The sequence below is a fragment of the Haliotis cracherodii genome, unplaced genomic scaffold, assembly GCF_022045235.1.
Source record: "Haliotis cracherodii isolate W230 unplaced genomic scaffold, xgHalCrac1.p SCAF_21, whole genome shotgun sequence".
NCBI classification, from domain to species: Eukaryota; Metazoa; Mollusca; class Gastropoda; order Lepetellida; family Haliotidae; genus Haliotis; species Haliotis cracherodii.
Window position 1 is genome coordinate 4,170,370 of NW_027266277.1, and position 22,912 is coordinate 4,193,281.

The 22,912-nt window shown below is 40.8% G+C and overlaps 1 protein-coding gene across 2 annotated transcripts in view; it reads right to left on the bottom strand.

The window, feature by feature from the left end:
• LOC139470702 (methylenetetrahydrofolate reductase (NADPH)-like) overlaps positions 1-17,155 on the bottom strand; it is a 31,674-nt gene extending 14,519 nt beyond the window's left edge. For both annotated transcript variants that reach the window (XM_071252966.1, XM_071252967.1), the window contains exons 1-6: positions 17,070-17,155; positions 14,147-14,400; positions 10,011-10,252; positions 9,101-9,217; positions 4,422-4,615; positions 661-1,227 (exon numbers count right to left, since the gene is read on the bottom strand). In XM_071252966.1, coding sequence (XP_071109067.1) covers positions 661-1,227; positions 4,422-4,615; positions 9,101-9,217; positions 10,011-10,252; positions 14,147-14,388 — 1,362 coding nt within the window. In that variant the 5' untranslated portion in view covers positions 14,389-14,400; positions 17,070-17,155. The remainder of the gene's footprint in view (positions 1-660; positions 1,228-4,421; positions 4,616-9,100; positions 9,218-10,010; positions 10,253-14,146; positions 14,401-17,069) is intronic.
• Positions 17,156-22,912: the final 5,757 nt, after the last annotated feature.

The following is a 22,912-nucleotide window of genomic DNA, read 5'->3' on the forward strand; positions in this document are numbered from 1 at the left end:
CATGTTGATGGAGGCTAGGAAAAACACTGAGACCGCGAGAACCACAGTAATGGATCCAGGGGGTAGTGCAGGTTAACCAGTTGTTTACCGAAATGTCAACCTTGGAGATACATGTGTGGCTGCTTGTACCAAACCATGACATGTGTTGGTTGGTTGGTTTGTTGTTTAAAGCCCATGACATGGGTACCCCACTCAGACTCATTATACAGACTCTGAGCGAACTGGTCCTTGTTATATCCCCTTCATGATGAGCATCAGGCAGGGTAAGAACAAGTACCATCTTTGAACGACTTTAGAATGATGAGACTAAGAGATTATTGTTGACCACAACTATACTAAGTTTATTGTTGACTTCAATCTTACATCCTAACCTTCCATCAAAACTTGTCTTAAGATCTGACCAATTTAATTAGTCGCAATACAATGTAATATGAACCCACGATACGAATCACATCTCAACAAACTGATGCAGGAAAGTTCTGAAGGTGTCATGACATCATGTGAGTAGAATCACATCCCATGTGAATTGTTTAGAAATAATGGTATTCACATGCCTCTTCTAATAACTGAATGATAAAATGCATGTGTATGGAACAGTATGTTACACCAGTCATAAGCACGTAAACAGCGTCACAACCTGACACAGCTACACTGCCTCACCTTGATTCCATTCTTGTTTGGTTCCCCAGTGATGTAGCTAGTGAAGACATCCCACACATCCTGCTCACATGTCAGCTCCTCCCCCCACATCTTCATCAGCTCGTCCCTTGACGAGCTGCTCTTCAGGTAAAACAGATGGTAGTACTTCAGATCACCAAACGATGCAGCAGATGAATTGCCCCATCTGCCATTTGGAAACTCATCCCAGTTTGACGTACGATACACATAACTGTTAGGTCTACACCTCCAGAAAATTGGCCGAATTTCCTCCTTGCACCGAGCATGATTTGCTGTCAGTTTCCATGGTAATGGCTTCCTGACTTCTTCCTTCCACAGCCCGAGTCTCTTGAGAATGTCTATTGTTGCCACTTCTCTGTTGAGGGTGTAGAAGTGGAGGCCAAAGATGTTTCCAGTCTGTAGTAAGACTTTGGACATTTCAACTGCATGGTGAATGCCGAAGTTTCGAATAGCCTCGTCATTGTCTTTGATAGGGTTAATAGCATCAATTATCTCTTGAGGCACTTCCAGCTTGGACAGTTTCACGATGTGCCGGAGGGACTGGTAGGCCTGAATATATGGATGTCAGTCAGTGAATAGCTTATTGTTACCAGAGCAACATTAGTGAGTATATTGTTACAATGATTTTCATGAATATAACAGCAAGGGAACCAAAAATTGGTTCAGCATACAGTGGGCCATGGGACCTATGTCATTTTGTGGACCACGGTTCAGCATACAGTGGGCAATGGGATCCATGTCATTTTGTGGACCACGGTTCAGCATACAGTGGATCACGGGATCCATGTCATTTTGTGGACCATGGTTCAGCATACAGTGGACCATGGGATCCATGTCATTATGTGGACCACGGTTCAGCATACAGTGGACCATGGGACCTATGTCATTTAGTGGACCATGGCTCAGCATACAGTGGACCATGGGGACCACGGTTCAGCATACAGTGGATCACTGGATCCATGTCATTATGTGGACCATGGTTCAGCATACAGTGGATCACGGGATCCATGTCATTTTGTGGAACATGGTTCAGCATACAGTGGACCATGGGACCTATGTCATTTTGTGGACCATGGCTCAGCATACAGTGGACCATGTGGACCACGGTTCAGCATACAGTGGATCACGGGATCTATGTCATTATGTGGACCATGGTTCAGCATACAGTGGATCACTGGATCCATGTCATTATGTGGACCACGGTTCAGCATACAGTGGATCACGGGATCCATGTCATTATGTGGACCACGGTTCAGCATACAGTGGATCACGGGATCCATGTCATTTTGTGGACCACGTTTAAGCATACAGTGGACCACGGGATCCATGTCATTATGTGGACCACGGTTCAGCATACAGTGGATACCGGGATCCATGTCGTTATGTGGACCATGGTTCAGCATAGAGTGGACCATGGGATCCATGTCATTATCTGGACCACAGTTCAGCATACAGTGGATCACGGGATCCATGTCATTATGTGGACCACGGTTCAGCATACAGTGGACCATGGGATCCATGTCATTATGTGGACCATGGTTCAGCATACAGTGGATCACGGGATCCATGTCATTATGTGGACCATGGTTCAGCATACAGTGGACCACGAGATCCATGTCATTATGTGGACCATGGCTCAGCATACAGTGGACCACGGGATCCATGTCATTATGTGGACCATGGTTCAGCATACAGTGGACCACGGGATCCATGTCATTATGTGGACCATGTCTCAGCATACAGTGGACCACGGGATCCATGTCATTATGTGGACCACGGTTCAGCATACCGTGGATCACGGGATCCATGTCATTATGTGGACCACGGTTCAGCATACAGTGGACCATGGGATCCATGTCATTATGTGGACCATGGTTCAGCATACAGTGGATCACGGGATCCATGTCATTTTGTGGACCACGTTTAAGCATACAGTGGACCACGGGATCCATGTCATTATGTGGACCACGGTTCAGCATACCGTGGATCACGGGATCCATGTCATTATGTGGACCACGGTTCAGCATACAGTGGACCATGGGATCCATGTCATTATGTGGACCATGGTTCAGCATACAGTGGATCACGGGATCCATGTCATTTTGTGGACCACGTTTAAGCATACAGTGGACCACGGGATCCATGTCATTATGTGGACCACGGTTCAGCATACAGTGGATCACGGGATCCATGTCGTTATGTGGACCATGGTTCAGCATAGAGTGGACCATGGGATCCATGTCATTATCTTGACCACAGTTCAGCATACAGTGGATCACGGGATCCATGTCATTATGTGGACCACGGTTCAGCATAGAGTGGACCATGGGATCCATGTCATTATGTGGACCATGGTTCAGCATACAGTGGATCACGGGATCCATGTCATTATGTGGACCATGGTTCAGCATACAGTGGATCACGGGATCCATGTCATTATGTGGATCATGGTTCAGCATACAGTGGACCACGAGATCCATGTCATTATGTGGACCATGGCTCAGCATACAGTGGACCACGGGATCCATGTCATTATGTGGACCACGGTTCAGCATACAGTGGATCACGGGATCCATGTCATTATGTGGACCATGGTTCAGCATACAGTGGACCATGGGATCCATGTCATTATGTGGACCATGGTTCAGCATACAGTGGATCACTGGATCCATGTCATTATGTGGACCACGGTTCAGCATACAGTGGACCACGGGATCCATGTCATTATGTGGACCACGGTTCAGCATACAGTGGATCACGGGATCCATGTCATTATGTGGACCACGGTTCAGCATACAGTGGACCACGGATCCATGTCATTATGTGGACCATGGTTCAGAATACAGTGGACCATGGGATCCATGTCATTATGTGGACCACGGTTCAGCATACAGTGGATCACGGGATCCACGTCATTATGTGGACCACGGTTCAGCATACAGTGGACCACGGGATCCATGTCATTATGTGGACCATGGTTAAGCATACAGTGGACCACGGGATCCACGTCATTATGTGGACCACGGTTCAGCATACAGTGGATTACAGGATCCATGTCATAATGGTGACCATGGCTCAGCATACAGTGCGCCACTTTCACCAGTTCATTCCCTGAATCAATATTTCTACTCATTAAGTAGGAGTAGGGTAGGGAAGGGTTTAATGTTGCATGGAACAGTACTTCAGTCATATCGCAGCATGTCAGCTTACTTTGGGAGGAAAGCCTGAAGTGATGCGGGTCATTCATGTTTAACACATACCGTATTCGACGTAATAAGCGCCCCGCACTAATAAACGCCCACTGTGATATTTGCTAATATATTGGCTAGTGAACAATCACAATTAGCACCCCTTCCGATTGATTAATGTACACAAGACTTATTTATTCACATATAATACGCACTCGTTATATGCACACTTAATTATGGGCAATTAATTTCGGGAAAAATATATCTGTCGTACATAAACATTTCAGGCTGTCAGCATAAACCACAAAATTTATCTTTCAACTCAACTTTTTTTTCACAAAAATAATATTCTGATTTTGAGTGCGCCCTGGGCGCTTATCACATCAAATACGGTAGGCTGCACATGATTGTGAAAACCTGGTGAATGGATTCAGGGATTAGTTTAGGTTCACGGAAATGCTCACAGACAAGGATCATAATGACAGTGACTCTTAGATTCTAAACAACATCCAGCTGATCATGTCACAATCAATATTCTCTTGTATCTTGACTCACCTGGATGGGCAGGACTCCTGGCAGGATGGGACAGTTTATGCCAATTTCACGACAGTCTTTGAAAAACGTGAGGAATGTTTCTGCTTTAAAGAAGAGTTGTGTGATGATGAAATCAGCTCCGGCATCAACCTTCTCCTTCAAGTGGCGGAGATCGTCCTTGTAGGAAGTACACTCCGGATGCCCCTGGGGGTAGCCTGGTAACAGTGGGTAGAATTCAGCAAGGGGGATAACTGCTGGGAAACATTACTAGCTGACTCACCAGAAACACTACCTGACTCACACCAAACCTGACTCAATACAAACACTCCCCGACTCAATACAAACACTCCCCGACTCAATACAAACACTACCTGACTCACTACAAACACTGCCTCACTCACCACAAACACAACCTGACTCACCACAAACACAACCTGACTCACCACAAACAATCTGACTCACCACAAACACTATCTGACTCACCACAAACACTACCTGACTCACCACAAACACAACCTGACTCACCACAAACATTGCCTGACTCACCACAACCACTGCCCGACCCACCATAAACACCACTGCCTCACTCTCATCAATATTCCAGCTATTTGACAGTGGCCTATAAATAATCAAATCTGGATCAGACAATCTGGTGATAGATATTTAAGTGCAACTATCCACGCCAATTGGCACATTGACATGCCATCAACTAAGTAAAAACAGTATCACAAACCAAATATGATAGCAGGATAGCATATATATATATATATATATATATATATATATATACAAAAATGAGGTAAATGTTCACTCGGTGTACATGTAATATATAATAAAATAATAAAGTCCACGTTAGTCCATCATCTTCTTTATATCAGTTTCATATACATAGTACTTTCGCTGTCTCATGACAGCTCTTCAGTGTAACTGACATTGACATATAATGACGTCATACTTATGATTACGTCATAAATTACAACTGTGACGTCATAATGTATTTACACACTCCAGCGACGACACCAAGTAATTTAACAATTGTAGGGAGACATTTGAATTAAATATACAGTATTTGTAAAGTAACAGTGCAACAATTACGATTGAAATGACAAATCTATTAATACATTCTAGAGTTCAATTTTGGTTTCATCAATTGGATAAACATTTGTTCTTTTTCCAGTCTCAGCTGCTTGTTACTTGTATACAATTTATAAAACGGAAAAATAGTAAATTTCCCGTTTCCGCAATCATCAATGTGTTTGCTGACACCTAAGCATCGAACATTAGGGTCTCTAATCTGCTGTTTGTGTACAGTGACTCTATCTTTTAATTCCATGCCGGTTTCACCGATGTAGTTTTCGCCGCATCCCGAACATCTCATAACATACACCACATCTTTGCTGCGGCAGTTCATGTCGGCTTTCACATTGAAACCCTTGCCATTTGCAAAAAGGAAAGTAGTACCTTCACTTATGATGTTACACGTGCCGCATCTTGGTGTGTTACATCTACTTACACATGGTACACTCTCTGTACAAGAATATTTGGATGGACAAAGAATTTGCTTGAGATTTTTTGGTTGCCTTGTACTTTTTATAATTTTAAATTTATTCAGTCCTTGTTTCATTTTATCGCTTTGCTGTAAAATTGGGAGGTTGTCCCTTATGACTGGCATGATATCACAGTTATTAGGATTGAAGGTGGACACAAACGGTATAATTTGATCGCCCACAGATTTTTCATTAGGTTTCAGGAGAGTATGTCTTGGAATTTTTAAAGACTTTTCTATTGCTTCATTTATGACGCGAAGCGGATATCCTAGCTTCCTGAGATACCCCCTTAATTCTTTCAATCTTAAATCTCTTTTATCCGTTTCCGACACGATGGTACATACTCTCCGCGCAAGTGAATAAGGAATGTTAGTTCGTGTATGCCTGGGGTGACATGAACCGAATTGTAGGTATTGATGGGTGTCCGTTGGTTTGTAGTAGATATCAGTTTTCAATTTAGTATCTTCCTTAATTACAAGGACGTCCAGAAATGGAATTTCGCTCTCGCTAGACTCCATAGTAAAACTGATGGAAGGATGGAGCTTATTAATAATATCCAGAAAAATGTCTAAATTTTCACGGGTTGAGTGCCAAACTAAAAAGCAGTCGTCCAAGAATCGCTTCCAAGTTTCGCGCACATGTTTGGCAATGGATTCTGACATGGAATCGTGTACCTTCCTGTAAAGAATATCCTCTATGTAACCCATCACAAGTGTAGCGTATGTTGGGGCGACTTTCGTTCCCATGGCCGTTCCCTTTCTTTGATGATAGAATTTTCCGTTGAAACAGAAGGTATTATTTTCTAAGACTAATCTTAAAGATTCCACGATGAAACTTTCCGAAAATTCAGTGTCGATAGCCTCAGGATGTTTTCTCAGCCAAAACTGAACTGCTTCCAATCCCAGATCATGGGGTATGTTGGTAAATAAACTCTTCACATCAAAGGTGGCTAGAGTCGCATCAATAGGTACGGCATGGGGCAGCTGGGAAAGAAAGTCTACATCATCTCTTACAAAACTCGGTACATGCTTTGTTAATGGTTTTAAAATGATATCGACGAGATTACTTAGGCGCTGAGTCGGGCTGTTCGGTCCTCCGACAATCGGCCTGAATGTCAAATCAGGACAGCTGGTAATTTCGATATATTCCGCATTCTGTTCGGAAATAGCATTATTTATCAATTTACTTTTATGGATCTTGGGTAGTCCATAGAAATTAGCCGTCTGCGGGTCACTGTTTATTAAGTAGTCTTTTTCTTTAGGGTGTAGATCTCCGGAGAAGTCATCACTATGTTTTTTAATCTTCTTAATTACAGCTTTTTCAGTATTATCTGTTTCAATGTAAAATTCCTTGTCTTGCAATAATTCATAAATTTTTGATTCATAATATTCCGAGTCCATTATTACGACTGCGCCGCCTTTATCTGCTTCCTTAATAACAATCGATTTGTCATTTTTAAGATCCTCCACAGCTTTACGTTCTTCCAGTGATAAGTTGGGATGGCACTTCCTGATGTTCCGTAGAGGATATTTCTCAAGGTTGTATAAGTAGTCATCAAGGTATTTATCCCTGTTCTTTTTTGGATTGAACATGCTTTTGTTCCTTAATAATGGTCTATTTGTGATCGAATTTTTATCGGAAATGGATATATCATCCTCTTGATCATCGCATTCAAAATATTCCATGAGTCTCAGTCTTCTACTGAATGCATGAATGTCCACTTTAAGCTCTTCGTGATTCTGTGACGGAGTTGGCGTGAACTTTAGACCCCGTTTTAGTAAAGTTATTTCAGCTGTAGTGAGTTGTCTTTTAGAAATGTTAATTATTTTCGGGTCAACGCGTTGTTTTTCTTCTGCAGCAGTCACATTTCTTTCAATCTGTGCCTTGTTTGGTGGCTGTACCCTAAAAAATATCTGTTGTAATCCTCACGTTGTGCATTATTTGGTCTGCTGTAATCACCATGCTGTATATTATTGACTCTTCCTTGTTTTCTGCCACGTCCTCTTCCGCATCCTGTACCACGCAGGAAACGTTTTTCCTGGTTCCGTATATTATATTCTATAAATATAAATATTCTTGTACAGAGAGTGTACCATGTGTAAGTAGATGTAACACACCAAGATGCGGCACGTGTAACATCATAAGTGAAGGTACTACTTTCCTTTTTGCAAATGGCAAGGGTTTCAATGTGAAAGCCGACATGAACTGCCGCAGCAAAGATGTGGTGTATGTTATGAGATGTTCGGGATGCGGCGAAAACTACATCGGTGAAACCGGCATGGAATTAAAAGATAGAGTCACTGTACACAAACAGCAGATTAGAGACCCTAATGTTCGATGCTTAGGTGTCAGCAAACACATTGATGATTGCGGAAACGGGAAATTTACTATTTTTCCGTTTTATAAATTGTATACAAGTAACAAGCAGCTGAGACTGGAAAAAGAACAAATGTTTATCCAATTGATGAAACCAAAATTGAACTCTAGAATGTATTAATAGATTTGTCATTTCAATCGTAATTGTTGCACTGTTACTTTACAAATACTGTATATTTAATTCAAATGTCTCCCTACAATTGTTAAATTACTTGGTGTCGTCGCTGGAGTGTGTAAATACATTATGACGTCACAGTTGTAATTTATGACGTAATCATAAGTATGACGTCATTATATGTCAATGTCAGTTACACTGAAGAGCTGTCATGAGACAGCGAAAGTACTATGTATATGAAACTGATATAAAGAAGATGATGGACTAACGTGGACTTTATTATTTTATTATATATATATATATATATATATATATATATATATATTGGTAAAATCACTAAAACAAATGATTAAGCATTTTTGTTCAAATGTGTACAAGTAGAGTTATGTCCCTTTCATCATGTATTTATACAAATCACATAATCAGATACATATAATGTTTATCCCTAGATCAAACCTTTCTATTGATTTGTATGATAATTTGCCCATGTACTGAAACATAAGGTGTTAATAACATGAATCAAATTCAGTATGATGTTATTGTCAAGATTAACTCTTCAAGAAACACAAGAGGTGTTAATTAGAATTCTGAATAAAACTGAGAACATATTCGAGAGAATTTTCGAAATGAACTATATTTAATGTGAAACACTGGACGCCTACCTGCAACACAGACAACAAAGTGATCTCCATATTCCCTCTTGATGAGGCGGACGAGGTCGACAGCATAGTTGAGCCCTCCTTCAACTGGCTGCCAGTCGTCCTCCTCTGTCGGGGGGTCTGAAGTATCGGGGATTAATCATACTCAGGAAACCTTTATTACATTATCTGATATGTTCACATGTCGGACATATAGTCTTTATTCTTACAACAATGTGAAGGTTTTCAACTAATAACCTAACCAATTGCACATGTCGGGCTGAAAAAAAAGAAAACTTTTATCCATCAGTAAATACTTTCCCAATGATGAATATTCAGTGTCAATATTCTCTTTACCAGCTATTCCCAAAGTAAATCAGGTTGGGCCCAAGGTTTGCTCCTGTTCAAATGTTAGAAAACCTTTTAAATCATCCCTTTTGTTATGGGCATGCATAAAATTACTATGGTAAGCCCCAAACAAGCAACCAAGAAGAAAATACCAGTCATCAATCGTAACAATTTCAAAACAATTTCCTCATTTCTTAAACTTGCCATTTCCAGTGGACCAAAGAAGTCCATTAACCTTTACAAGGCTGACAAAAACATATTCACTGTTGCAATAACAGTAGTCAATGCCAGAGACAGTCACATTTTCATTCATCCCCATAAATACATATAAAAAATATTTCATGACCCTCAACCCCCCCGTTCCTTATTATAAATTACTAGTCCCTAAATAATGTTTAAACATTTTTTATGTTTTTATTTGAAAAGAAATGTGACATTTCTTAATGCCCCCACCCCTACCCCCCAACTGTTTTGATAAATTTGGCAACCCCACTCTTTCGCTGTTTCATATTTTTATGCCCCGCCCCACCTCTAATCCCCACAATAAAATACCACTCCCTTATTCCATGCTGGAGCACAAGCCTACCTCCTCTCAGTGCCAGGATGTTCCTGATGCCAAGGTCCTTGGCCTTCTGAAGGTTGGACTTGATGGTGTCAATGGTCATGTTGCAACACGTCATGTGGAGCATGGTCTCGATGCCGCAGTAGTTGAGCATCGTGCCGGCCATACACGTGGAGCTGGTGGGCTTCTCTGTGTTGGAGGGGTCCCCAGCCGGATGCCAGGTGATGTCACAGAACAGCGGCTTGCCCTGACCCATCCTCTCAAACCTGGAGCAAGGGTCCACATTAACATTTTTAGTCCCCTAGTCCTTACAATGACAACATAGCAAAACCCTAAAAATGGCACATTTCTACTTGTCCTTATGATACCTTAACTGTTGGCCAGTTTGGCAAGGACTACAGGACTAGTGCCAATTTCTAACGCTGTGGAACCATCTCAACTATGTCAGCATCTTTCCCAATCGTACAATGTATTCTGGCAGGTATATGCATAGAGATTATGAAACGAGCATGTGTGCCACACTGAATTTATGAAACAAGTGTCAGAATTCTTGTATTTTCCAAGCGAGGCAATACATGAATTCTTACACAGGTTTCGTAAAATCAGTATGACACACATTTGAGTGTAATAATTTCTTTATTACCCATTATTTCTTAATCCTCTTCAGCACTCTTTCGGAAAATGCATTGATCAAGATTGCCATCTTAGAAAACCAGAAATGTCGAATGATATCAACAATTTACAGCTATTTTTTTACTGCAGAGTGTGGCATTTAACAACAAACACTTTTCGGGCTAGCAGAATTTCTAGGCTAATTTCGATCCCGTCAAATATTTGTATAATCCTAAAATCTCAGAAAATAATACGTATAATAAAACTTCAAAGATGTTCATCAGCATGTCTTCAGAACGTGCCAGTCATTGATAAACTACTTGTTTAGGATCCCAAGAAAGTGTAAAGAATCATGTACAGTTAAAGATTGCACCCTGACGGAACCTGGTGGACTTACAACAGTGGCACAGAACACAATCCAACTGCATCACACAATTGGTAAGTCATGCAGTATAAATGCAGGCTACGAAGAGTTCTGGCATTTTTTTTCGAAATATTTTCCACAAGATAAAGTTTTATGAAATGTAAATGTAGGGATGTGTTTTTAAGTACGAGAATATCCTAGTAACCCTCCATTCCTTAGAAGTATTGAGTCTCGCCTCCATTATATTTAAGGAATGGAGTCACTCGGAAATTCCCCTCGACAGTGACGTCTCTCTATTGTAATAGTACTATGATAGCATGAGGACAACTTTAACCTCTGTAGATTTCCATGCATAATTTGTCATGTCAAAGTCCAACACAGCCCAGATTCACCAGATTACCGAGGGAGGTTGCTCCAGCTATTATCTGATATCTGATACCAGGTATCAACACATTCTGGATACCCAAAGAAGTCTTCAAACAAGGTGTATTTTGGGTAACTGCTATTTCCTTGTATAATGCCTATTGGTAGTCGGTGTAAGGTGGCTTTGATTGAACATATTAACTTATTGATATTATGCCATCGGCCCATGAATAAATACATGCTTTATTTGATACATTGTTACGACCCTACATTCCTGTCTGTATTGGTATTAAACAACACGTTGAATACTTATTGAGTTACAAAACATTATCAACAGAGTGAGCAACAGTCACAGTCCAGCTATTTTGCAGTCTTCTCATGCACTGCATCAATGTGTTTTTGTCTTGCAGAGTTGTCCCCCCTTATTGTGCTTTGCCAAAATTTATCAAATGTAAAAATTTGTCTTCAGAAAACCTCAGCAGATGCCAGCCTATGGTCTTTACAGGTCCTTGTTCTAAATTATTCTTAAATGGGAATGTTTACATGTACAACAAAACACAAAATAACCTCTCTCTTCTGTTATACCTGCTTTTAGCCTTTTCGTGTAGGCTAATATTAATGAGTCCTTCAAACCCTCATATCACATGGTAATTGGATGTTCAATGTGTACCTGCTACCAAGCATGCCAAATTGGACATCACTGAAATACCAGCAGTTGGATACATATAAAAGTAATGAGTGATCCTTGTCCGCATTTAATATAGCGAGACATGTATATGTGGACATATTAGATTTTATAGTCACGTCAGGTACTCTGCACACTGGTGGAAACATGACATACATAACAGCTCACAACAAGGCAGAAAGTGAGCAGGGCTCACTAACTACCCAGACTGAGTCCAACATATTTCAAAGTTCAAACCACGAACAAGCAATATTTTCTCAGAAAACCCACTTATCGAAATCAAACTTTGCACTGCACCTTTCCAATTGGTATCAAATCTGTACCACCAATTTGAAGAAAATCCATGATGTAGATTTAAAGTAAGAGGTCGCATAAATGTTGAAACAAAAAAATATTCAACTTCAAAACATGAAAAAAAATTTTTTTTAAGAAAACATATCAAAATCAAATTTTGCACTTCCCCCACCTATGAGTAAAGAAAGTATACCCTAAATTTGAAGAGAATCCATCCAGTAGTTATCAAGTTATAGGTCACACAAATGATTCAATAAAAATATTCAAAGTGAAAAATCAAAAATAGCTCAGGAAATCCAAATATTGAATCAAACTACACACTGCACCTCTCCTATTGCTAAAGAAATTGTTTGCCAAGTTTGAAAAAAATCTATAGAATAGTTTTCAAGTTAAAGGCAGCACACACAAAAAGTCCCCGGACAGGAAGATGTAACTCCTTGGGGGGGGGGGGGGGGGGGGGGGAGAAAGAGAGAAGAAGAAGAGGGAGGAGGGGATGCGGGGGGGGGGGGGGGGTAAAAAACACTTGGAACCTGTACAATCTTCGACTGTGACCTGACCTATCTCTTAATATGACCTGTCTGGAATTTCCTGCTTTTGATTTCATGGAGGTTACATCACTGGTTAAGCAGCTGAAGTTAAGTTTGTGAGGATATTGTTTACTCGAACAGCTATCACTCCATACTATCATGAATATGAAAGTCTCCTGTCTTGAGGTTATTGTTTGCTGATTAGGTTGAAAATTTCAACTTCAAAAAGAACAACATGGTTTTGGCATTTCTAAAATTTGTATACAAAGGGTACCATAAATCATGAAATAACGGTCACCAAATTAATATGAAACAGAATGTGTCAGGAGATTAATGCGAGTCGATATAAAAAACATGTTGTTCACTGCCTACTTTCAAGGTGGCCTGGATGTTCTTTGTGGTCAAGTCTACAGCCATCAAGCATGTCAAGTAAGGGAGGTTTCAAGTAAGGGAGTTGTCGTTGTATCGTGTCGGCTGGTTCAAATAAGAGTAATGAGATTCATAATCTTATTGGGCTGGAAACAAACCTCCGTATAAAGTATTAATGCATTGGTAAGGAATGTTTTAGATGAAAGATGTGTTTCTTGTAACTTCCAGGACTTCAGATAACATTTTTAGACTCTCATGTTACCATTTACTTTGGGTATTGATAATTTACAACCTCATTAAAATCAGACCTTAGTTCTTGCTACCGCTAAACAAAGATCTGAATTCACCCCATTAGGGGTCATTTCAGAACAGCCTTTCATCCGACCAAATGGCAATCAGAGTGTCGCTTACCAGATTATGAAAGTGACAGTCGGAATGTGATTTCTACTCATGCAACCTCGAAAACTGTATTCCTAACGATAGTTACAGGTTTAACGACTGAATTCATACAAGCTAGCCCATCTATTAGCCATTCCAGAATGTTCTTTTGTTCAGGCTTCAAATTTTTAATTGAGAATTTGTCAAAGTATGTTTCGAAGCGTAGTCGTCAATTTGAAATTAGTGCCGTAAAGCACGAGAAAGCTGCCTTCTGACTGGTCATTCCACAGGTCGGTCAAAGTTTGCGCAAGGTCGGTCTGACGTGACCCGTAATGGGATGTCCTCAGATCTTTTTTTAGCGGGAGCAAGAACTAAGATCTGATTTTAATGAGATTGGATAATTTATTGATCCCGATGAGGTAGAACAAAATAGAAGCAGGCTTTCAATATGCTAATGACAAAAATGTAAAAATAAATATAAAGTAGGGGTCATTTTCTGGTTCACAAGAAGACATTTTTCAAGCCTAATAATAACGGAGTGAAAAAAACATGTGTCTACAAAAATCACCTTCCAATAAGATTGACTGCTCCATTGGCTGTTCTGGGTGGGAAATATTCAAGTGAGAAAAAGTGATCTCCAGAACCAATTCTGCGGTTGATGCGGTCAATCAGTCTGTGGTACCGAGGGGTCCAGTGAAGTGGGGTGGGGCACCGTGACGACCCTGGAGATACTCCCCCTTCAGAAGATCCAGACGAAGAGCTGTCAGATGTACTGCTTGCATTGGCACACAGCTTCTCGATCTCAGGCATGACTCAATTGAACTGAAAACAAAAAGTCATACAATATAACTCACTCTAGCCACCAGTCCGGATTAACGCTTAGTCTCCAAAAATATGTAATTTTGACAGAAACAAGTAACTACATCATGATCCATTTATGTTTTTAATCAAGGTGCTCATGTGACTTGATACACTTCAAAAAGTAAGACCCATTTATCACAATTTAGATTTTTATTATTGATCAAATCATCATGACTGGGTGCCACTATATTGTTTGAAGCAAATGCAAGTGATATGAGAGGTGTAATCTGATTGGTCAATAGGAGGGACATAAGTTGCAATAGCCACTGGTCGAGCACAGAAATTCCAGCCTAGTTCAACAAGGGTTGACACTGTACTTTTACAGTCAGTTAACTCCCTTGCCTCAGGAAGATGAATTTTAAAGTCACTAGCATTTGAAGAGCAGGCAGGCGGCTATTTTGAATACTGACCTCAACTATTATGAAGTTTGGTAAGTATTATACACAAGGCTAGTATGATTATCTAATCCCCATGAACATAATGTTGAGGTTTGGATTACACTTAATACCACTATATTTCTGTTTATTTGTTTGCTGTTTAATGGTGCACTCAGCAATACAATGGCTGAAAATAATCTAGTCTGGACCAGACAAACCAGTGATCGACATGATGAGCAAGCATCTCCGCCATTGGGGCGATTCTGTCAGCAAGTTCATTAGCTTTTCCTTTTGTCACAACCAGCGGTACCACTAATAAAGTCAGCACCTTATTTTAGAGTTGGTTTGATAATCAGAATCACATCAATTATGTTTTTTTAAACCAAAGTCTAAGCTGTAACTTATTGATGACAAACATTCAGACCAGGCCACATTCTGTTTCAAAGTTTGAGAATGGCCCAACAAATCCCTTCCATTGACAAACAACCTCTATATTGGGACTTACCACCTGACAAAATTAATTTTCTTTGTATTCAAAGCAGCACTTTACTCAGCAGATTTCACAACAAAAGCCTTCCGTGTATGCATTCGTAACACAGCAACAAGCTCCTTCAACGGGAAATATATCTAGCAGGAAAACGATCAGTTATGTTATCAAGAGAAGGAACACAGCCAGTTGAACTGACAATAAAGGGCAACAAAATGTATCAGATTGAATGCATGCTGGGACAGGAACGTATCCCAATGTTTGTCACAAACCCATCACACAGATGCCAAGGTGTGGCACAAGGCCCTTACAGATGCCTTAAAGTACCAGGAACTTATTTCCACCATGATAATGACACAACAAAACAAAGAATTGTAAAACCCTCCATCAGTTACCGAGTCTGGACCCGACAAGCCAGTTTGTTAACGGGAGTTTATTTGTACTTAGCATCTGTTTACAGAAAATTTCTGTAGTAAATTGACCTGAATTTAACAACACACATACATATACAATTGTTTTTGTCTCCTGCATTTCATTTTCATGATTATTATTAGCAGCATTCAAAATAAAGAGACAATTCTCCTTGATAAGAGTCAAGGGTTTTTATACAATTCCTTTGCTTAAAAAAAGGGTTCCAAAAATCTTGCGTTTCTCAAACCCTTTAGTCTCACAGACGGGCTCAAATTCCATTTCACACTAAATTTTACATTTAGTACGTAAGTTTTATGTTCAATTTTGACACAAAGTCTGTGCTAAAGCTAATGCATTACTTTCACTCCAAACAAACAGTTAGTTTGCCACATGATATTGGACCAAAAAGGAAAAAATAGCATTGAGAAAACTGACAAATTCCCATTATTCACTTGTCACCCAAAAGTTGCTGTGAAGTTCACATGTAATCAACCGCTGTATTTTGGAATAAAACTAAAAGTTTTCTGACAAACAGATTGTTTACTTTTAAATTTTAAATCAAAACAATGAAAAACATAATTTATAAATCCTGACCCATTGTTATCACCCATTTCAGTTTGATGATTACTAAGTGATGACTAATCAGAACTTGAGATAATTATTTGAAAACCACAATTGTGAAATACAGGAACAAATAAAACAAATTATCTGTTTGAGTGCCATATATTTCCTCTACTGTAGTAGTCATTTGTGAATAATAATGTGATAAACATCATGGGAGTGTCTCTGGTAAGTCCTATTTACATATTAACATGCAACAGCAGATTACCATTACTTACACTAGCAACGATTCAAATAGATCAGATTCGTGATTTGCATATACATATTACTACAGTAATTTAGTTAGCTAATTGCCACTGCCCAATATACCACTTTAAGGTGTTTGCTATATGTTATCATTATAAGAACTAGTTGACTAAAAAGGTTAGTTCCCACCGCTGGCTTAGTTTTGTGGTGTAAGTATTTGACAGTTATCAGCTGATCTGACAGCAGACTCGTGTCTTTATTATGGCAACATATAGACTAGATCATCACTGACATGTTTTGGTATTTCTGCTATTTCTGCATTTGCAACACAATACATATACAGTTTGATAAAAATGTTTTATATACGTCGGAGGTCAAGAACTAGCTTCTACCTGTAACATATGCACAAGAGCATCCTTTGTTTAAAGACTGCACATTGTCAAAACGATAAATTCTAAATAATGCTATAACTATGCAATCACGGTCCCTGCACGTGTTAGGTTAATTTTTCAAGGACACATGATCATTCGTCTAACGAATAAAATTACCTGCACTTGCACTTAATACATTTTTCGAGGCATAGACAACTTAGAAATCAATTGCAACGTGAAGCCACTATCACCCACCGATTGACAACTAACGAAGAGACTGTACCTGGGTCCTCAGCCGTATTTATGCTATCAGTAACCAATCAAAATTTAGCATTCTAGGTCAACCTTGCGGACAACCTGTATACTAAGGGGAGACTACTGCAAAAAATACGTGGTTCCAATAGTTTGACGAGATGAGATTGTGTGACATTGACAGTTTGGGTCAACGTAAACTTTCTGTAAACAGTTCGTGGTTGTAGGTCGCTTGTAAATTTCCGTCACTGACAATACTGATGATAAACTTCTGTTTTATTCTAAAAGACTGGAAAATAAACCATAACGTCTTCACTGTATTTTAGAACATATTTATTTAAGAAAATGGGAAAAAAATATGATAGAGTCTTAAGACCAATCTCAGCGCCCCAAACCAACCCTGTCATACATGACCAGTACCTTAAGACTTAACGTTTCTTCGCAAGAACATTGATAGCTCAATTAATCTTGATAGATTTCATAATGACATTCTAAAAACGTTCAGGTTTAAGTAACAAACCTTTGCAACTTCATTCAAATCAGATACTAAGATATCTGATTTAAATGAGATTGACAAATTTAGTACAACGTATGGTTACATCAGTGGTTTCTATTTTTTGTTCTATTTTTGCTGTTGTTTCATCGAAAAAGACTGAAAATGCAACCTTTCACTAACCATTTTGAAAATCCCGTTTTCATCGAATTTTGGGAAAAGAAAATGATGGGAAATGAGATGCCCATTGATAAAAAGACCACCGCGTCGACATTTCAACATTATGTATTTCATTCTCTATGCGTGTTCTCGCCGCGAATAGCTGCGCAAATATTTTGCCGCAGCGGGTAAAAGAAACATCACTTTCACTCTGTCATTCGTGAATCAACCCATATGCTTGTCTCCCCCTGTGAAGATCCTGGTTAGAATTGATCTTCAGCAACCCATGCATGTTTGTCGTAAGATGCGTTTATGCTTGTCATAAGAACATCGGGATCGGATGGTCAGGCTCGCCGGCTTGGTTGATGCGTGTCATCGTATCCCAGTTGCGTTGATCGATGCATATGATATCAGTCACTGGATTCGATAATTTACAGACTGCCGTCATATAGCTGGAATATGGGTGCGTTTAACAACAAACAAGCCAAATGCTATGTATGTATACAAGAAAACGGATAGAGCGAAAGCGAGATTTTCTCGAAGGAAACAACACGCGCATGTGCACTGTACTGATTATGACTATAACGCGTGTATATTGCTCACGACATAGATATATACACAGGTGTGCTTGTCTGGTGGAATCCGCTACATGGGTATGTAAACGCAACGGCAACATGAAGCAGCCGAAGGCGGTTTATATCATGCAACAGAGCAGAGTACATATATCACATTACATTACAACACCATACCAACAGTAATTCAAAGGGGATTGGTAATCCTATAGTTGATAACAGCCCTCGGTGCATGCGCCTTTCACTTCAATCAGCTATTCAACAATCGACTTGCTTCTGAAAGGTGTTTACGTACACACCCCACTAGGGCTGGGAACTCGGGTATTCGAGTCGGGTGGGTACTGAGTAGGACCCCGGACCCGTGGTTAGTCATGTGATATATTTTTTTATGACATTAACAATATATTTTCATAGCTACATTCCATCTGATTTTTATATGTTTTAGTAAAGACAAAGCTTCAGTCAACTTCATTATATGCACGATCAGATCGTTTTATACTATATATAAATACTTTTGCCAGTAAGAAACTTCCCACCTCGAGTGGGTACCCGGGTAGTAAATTTAGACTCGCCCCAGCCTCACACCCCGCCCCAGCCTCACACCCCGCCCCAGCCTCACACCCCGCCCCCTATAATAAATGACTAGTCCCCTAGGCACCGTTATGATGGCTTTCTTAATAGCGAGCGCAGACTGAGCCGTTATACGATGTGTTTATAATTACTCCATCCATTGTTTGACTAAATGGTAACCAATCTGACTATACCTTGCATACTGACGTGGCCAAATGTAACAAACATATCACTATGATGTCAGTACTCAGAAAGCTAGAGCATTCATGCATTGATTTACATACTGTGAGGCAAATACCGACCTTGCCCTTGATGTACACAATTGAACATTGTCAGCACGTGGTGTTTACGTGCTGCACGAGTCGGAGTCATGGTTGGTTACTATAATTACGAGTTTACGTGGTATCCCAGGCGTGATGGCTATTTGGAACGGCCTATCTTATGGCAAGGGGTGCGATTCGCCTGGTGCTTGGAATTATTGCTCAGTTTGTTTACTTATTTAAGTGCAGCAAAATCTGCATCACATGTATATTTTCCTTGCCAGTGTATTTTTGTCTAAAATATCCCTAAATATATACAACCTTTATGGTGTCAAGTATGAGGGTGTCTCTGATACTGCAAGATGTCAAGTATGGGGGTGTCTGTGATACTGCAAGATGTCAAGTATGAGGGTGTCTGTGATACTGCAAGGTGTCAAGTATGAGGGCGTCTGTGATACTGCAAGATGTCAAGTATGAGGGTGTCTGTGATACTGCAAGATGTCAAGTATGAGGGTGTCTGTGATACTGCAAGGTGTCAAGTATGAGGGTGTCTGTGATACTGCAAGATGTCAAGTATGAGGGTGTCTGTGATACTGCAAGATGTTAAGTATGAGGGTGTCTCTGATACTGCAAGATGTCAAGTATGAGGGTGTCTGTGATACTGCAAGATGTCAAGTATGGGGGTGTCTGTGATACTGCAAGATGTCAAGTATGAGGGTGTCTCCGATACTGCAAGGCGTCAAGTATGAGGGTGTCTCTGATACTGCAAGATGTCAAGTATGAGGGTGTCTGTGATACTGCAAGATGTCAAGTATGGGGGTGTCTGTGATACTGCAAGATGTCAAGTATGAGGGTGTCTGTGGTACTGCAAGGTGTCAAGTATGAGGGTGTCTCTGATACTGCAAGGTGTCAAGTATGAGGGTGTCTCTGATACTGCAAGGTGTCAAGTATGAGGGTGTCTCTGATACTGCAAGATGTGAAGTATGAGGGTGTCTCCGATACTGCAAGATGTCAAGTATGGGGGTGTCTGTGATACTGCAAGATGTTAAGTATGAGGGTGTCTGTGATACTTCAAGGTGTCAAGTATGAGTTGTCTGTGGTACTGCAAGATGTCAAGTATGGGGGTGTCTGTGAGACTGCAAGGTGTCAAGTATGAGGGTGTCTGTGATACTGCAAGGTGTCAAGTATGAGGGTGTCTCCGATACTACAGGGTGTCAAGTATGAGTGAGTGAGTTAGTATGGTTTTACTCCGCTTTTAGCAATATTCCAGCAATATCACGGCGGGGGACACCGGAAATGGGCTTCACACATTGTACCCATGTCGGGAATCGAACCCGGGTCTTCGGCGTGAAGAGCGAACGCTTTAACCACTAGGCTACCCGGCCGCCCCTGTGTCAAGTATGAGGGTGTCTCCGACACTGCAAGGTGTCAAGTATGAGGGTGTTTCCGATACTGCAAGGTGTCAAGTATTGGGTTGTCTGTGATACTGCAAGATGTCTGCAACTCCAAGGTGTCAAGTATGAGGGTGTCTGTGATACTACAGGGTGTCAGGTATGAGGGTGTCTGTGATACTACAGGGTGTCAGGTATGAGGGTGTCTGTGATACTACAGGGTGTCAGGTATGAGGGTGTCTGTGATACTGCAAGGTGTCAAGTATGAGGCTACAGCGAAGCTCCTCCCATATAGCGGGGTCTGCATCATGAAAGCTATCGAATCTATTCCCACACCATTGTTGGTATAATTAATCCAACTGCTGAGGACCTTAGCGCCCGTTACGTCTTATGTAGGCGACGTTCCTCTGTGGAAGTCCATGTCAAGTAGGACAGTATTCGCAGTGTTACGCAATGCCCTGGAACATCCTTGAGTCGTCAGTCCAGACATTCAATCATACTACTCATCGTTTGACAGGGGCAATCAGATATGTCAGATAGATTTAAATACACACGTGACATAGAAAGATAAAAATATCCCCTATCAAATATGAGCAGCTGCAGTCTGGTTTTGGTATTGAAAGCGGGAATGCAGGTTCGGTAGCTTATAAGGTATTCTGACAAACACTATTCACGAGGACCTTTGTGTTTGCGGTCTGATGTAAATGCATATATCCCAGCTGTTAACCAACTCTTTTTTCGATGAGTACATGAATGTAATGCTGCATTAAATCTTTTAAAGGCATTTAGACACACATAAGGAAGATACTTTATGGATGTCAACTTCTTTATTACACAACACAACGTTTCGGAGTATGTGCTTACTCCTTCATTCACCCGATGAACGATGTGTTCCTCATAATAAAGAAGTTGACATCCATAAATTCATTCCCTAATGCTGCATTGTTTTGTAAAATGTCGACTGTACAACGGTCGTAGTGACACAGCTGTAATACGATGCACACAGCTCATGTTTCATTGAGAGTGCCGTATTTCCATCAAAAGACGTATGTTCAGGATCTTGCGTTAAATCAGAGACCCGGTGTATATTAGAGACCAGGCATTAATTAGATACCCGGTGTATATATCTTGGCGGGGCGGTCGGGTAGCCTAGTGGTTAAAGCGTTCGCTCTTCACGCCGAAGACCCGGGTTCGATTCCCGACATGGGTACAATGTGTGAAGCCCATTTCCGGTGTCCCCCGCCCTGATATTGCTGGAATATTGCTAAAAGCGGCGTAAAACCATACTCACTCACTATTTGTTGACGGCTCCATGAACGGCTACCGACACATTTTGACCTTCTCTGCACGTTTCTCAGCACTGATGATTTCTTTACATTGTCGTCTTGTCTTGACCTGCGGTGTGCAGGTCACTATAGTGCTCAAGACAAGTTAAGGATAACCCGACATGACAGATTAACTATAGCAACATGAAAGAATCGGGTGAACTTTAACTTCTCTTGAGTAGTGTATCTCAAATTATCTTGGGGATATTCGGAAATAGATTATTACAGAAATACAAAGAGATAGAGCAATGGATGCATGAGAAAAAGGAAGCACAAGGTGTAACATGGGTATCATCAGAACATGATGGCGGCGTATTAGGGTGCTAACAAAGAAAGGCAAGATGGGTGTGTAGTGAGGCCTTTGACGTCGGCGTACATGTCTCACGATCATGCGCCTGCCGTGTTCCATGGGGAAGGTCAGGCCTCATGGCTGCATGGCCATTGCATTCTGGGGATGTTTTGCTGCTGAGGGAGGTCAGGAACACATGGTGGGCACGAGCGTTATCCTCTTGAAAGACAAAACGTGTACCAGCATGGCGCGCAAACGGTACATTCATTGGCGCCAGTATGTTGTCTTGGTTGACCCTTGCATGGACAATATGCAGTGGCGTTCTGGCAGTCATGTTGATCCCGACTCGTATAATCACAGACTCGCCCCCTAAATCTGTCATGTCGCCTTACCGTGACGTTCGCATGACGTCAGTTTGGACGACCCCAGACACGTTTTCACATTACACGAGACCATCGGCGATTCCTCCAGTTCCTACGTATAGGATATAAACCGCCTCCGCGGGCTATCCGTGAAAATAATGCAGTCCGGCAAAGGAAAAGCCCGCGGGCCGTAGGCCCCTGAGGGCTTTTCCTGCGCTGGAGTGCATTATTTTCACGGATAGCAATAGGTTTATATCGGACTTATAAACCAACAGATATGAAGATGCTTTTTTGTTTACATGATATAACTTTAATTCTGAAATTTCAATTGTAGCACTCGAAAGTTC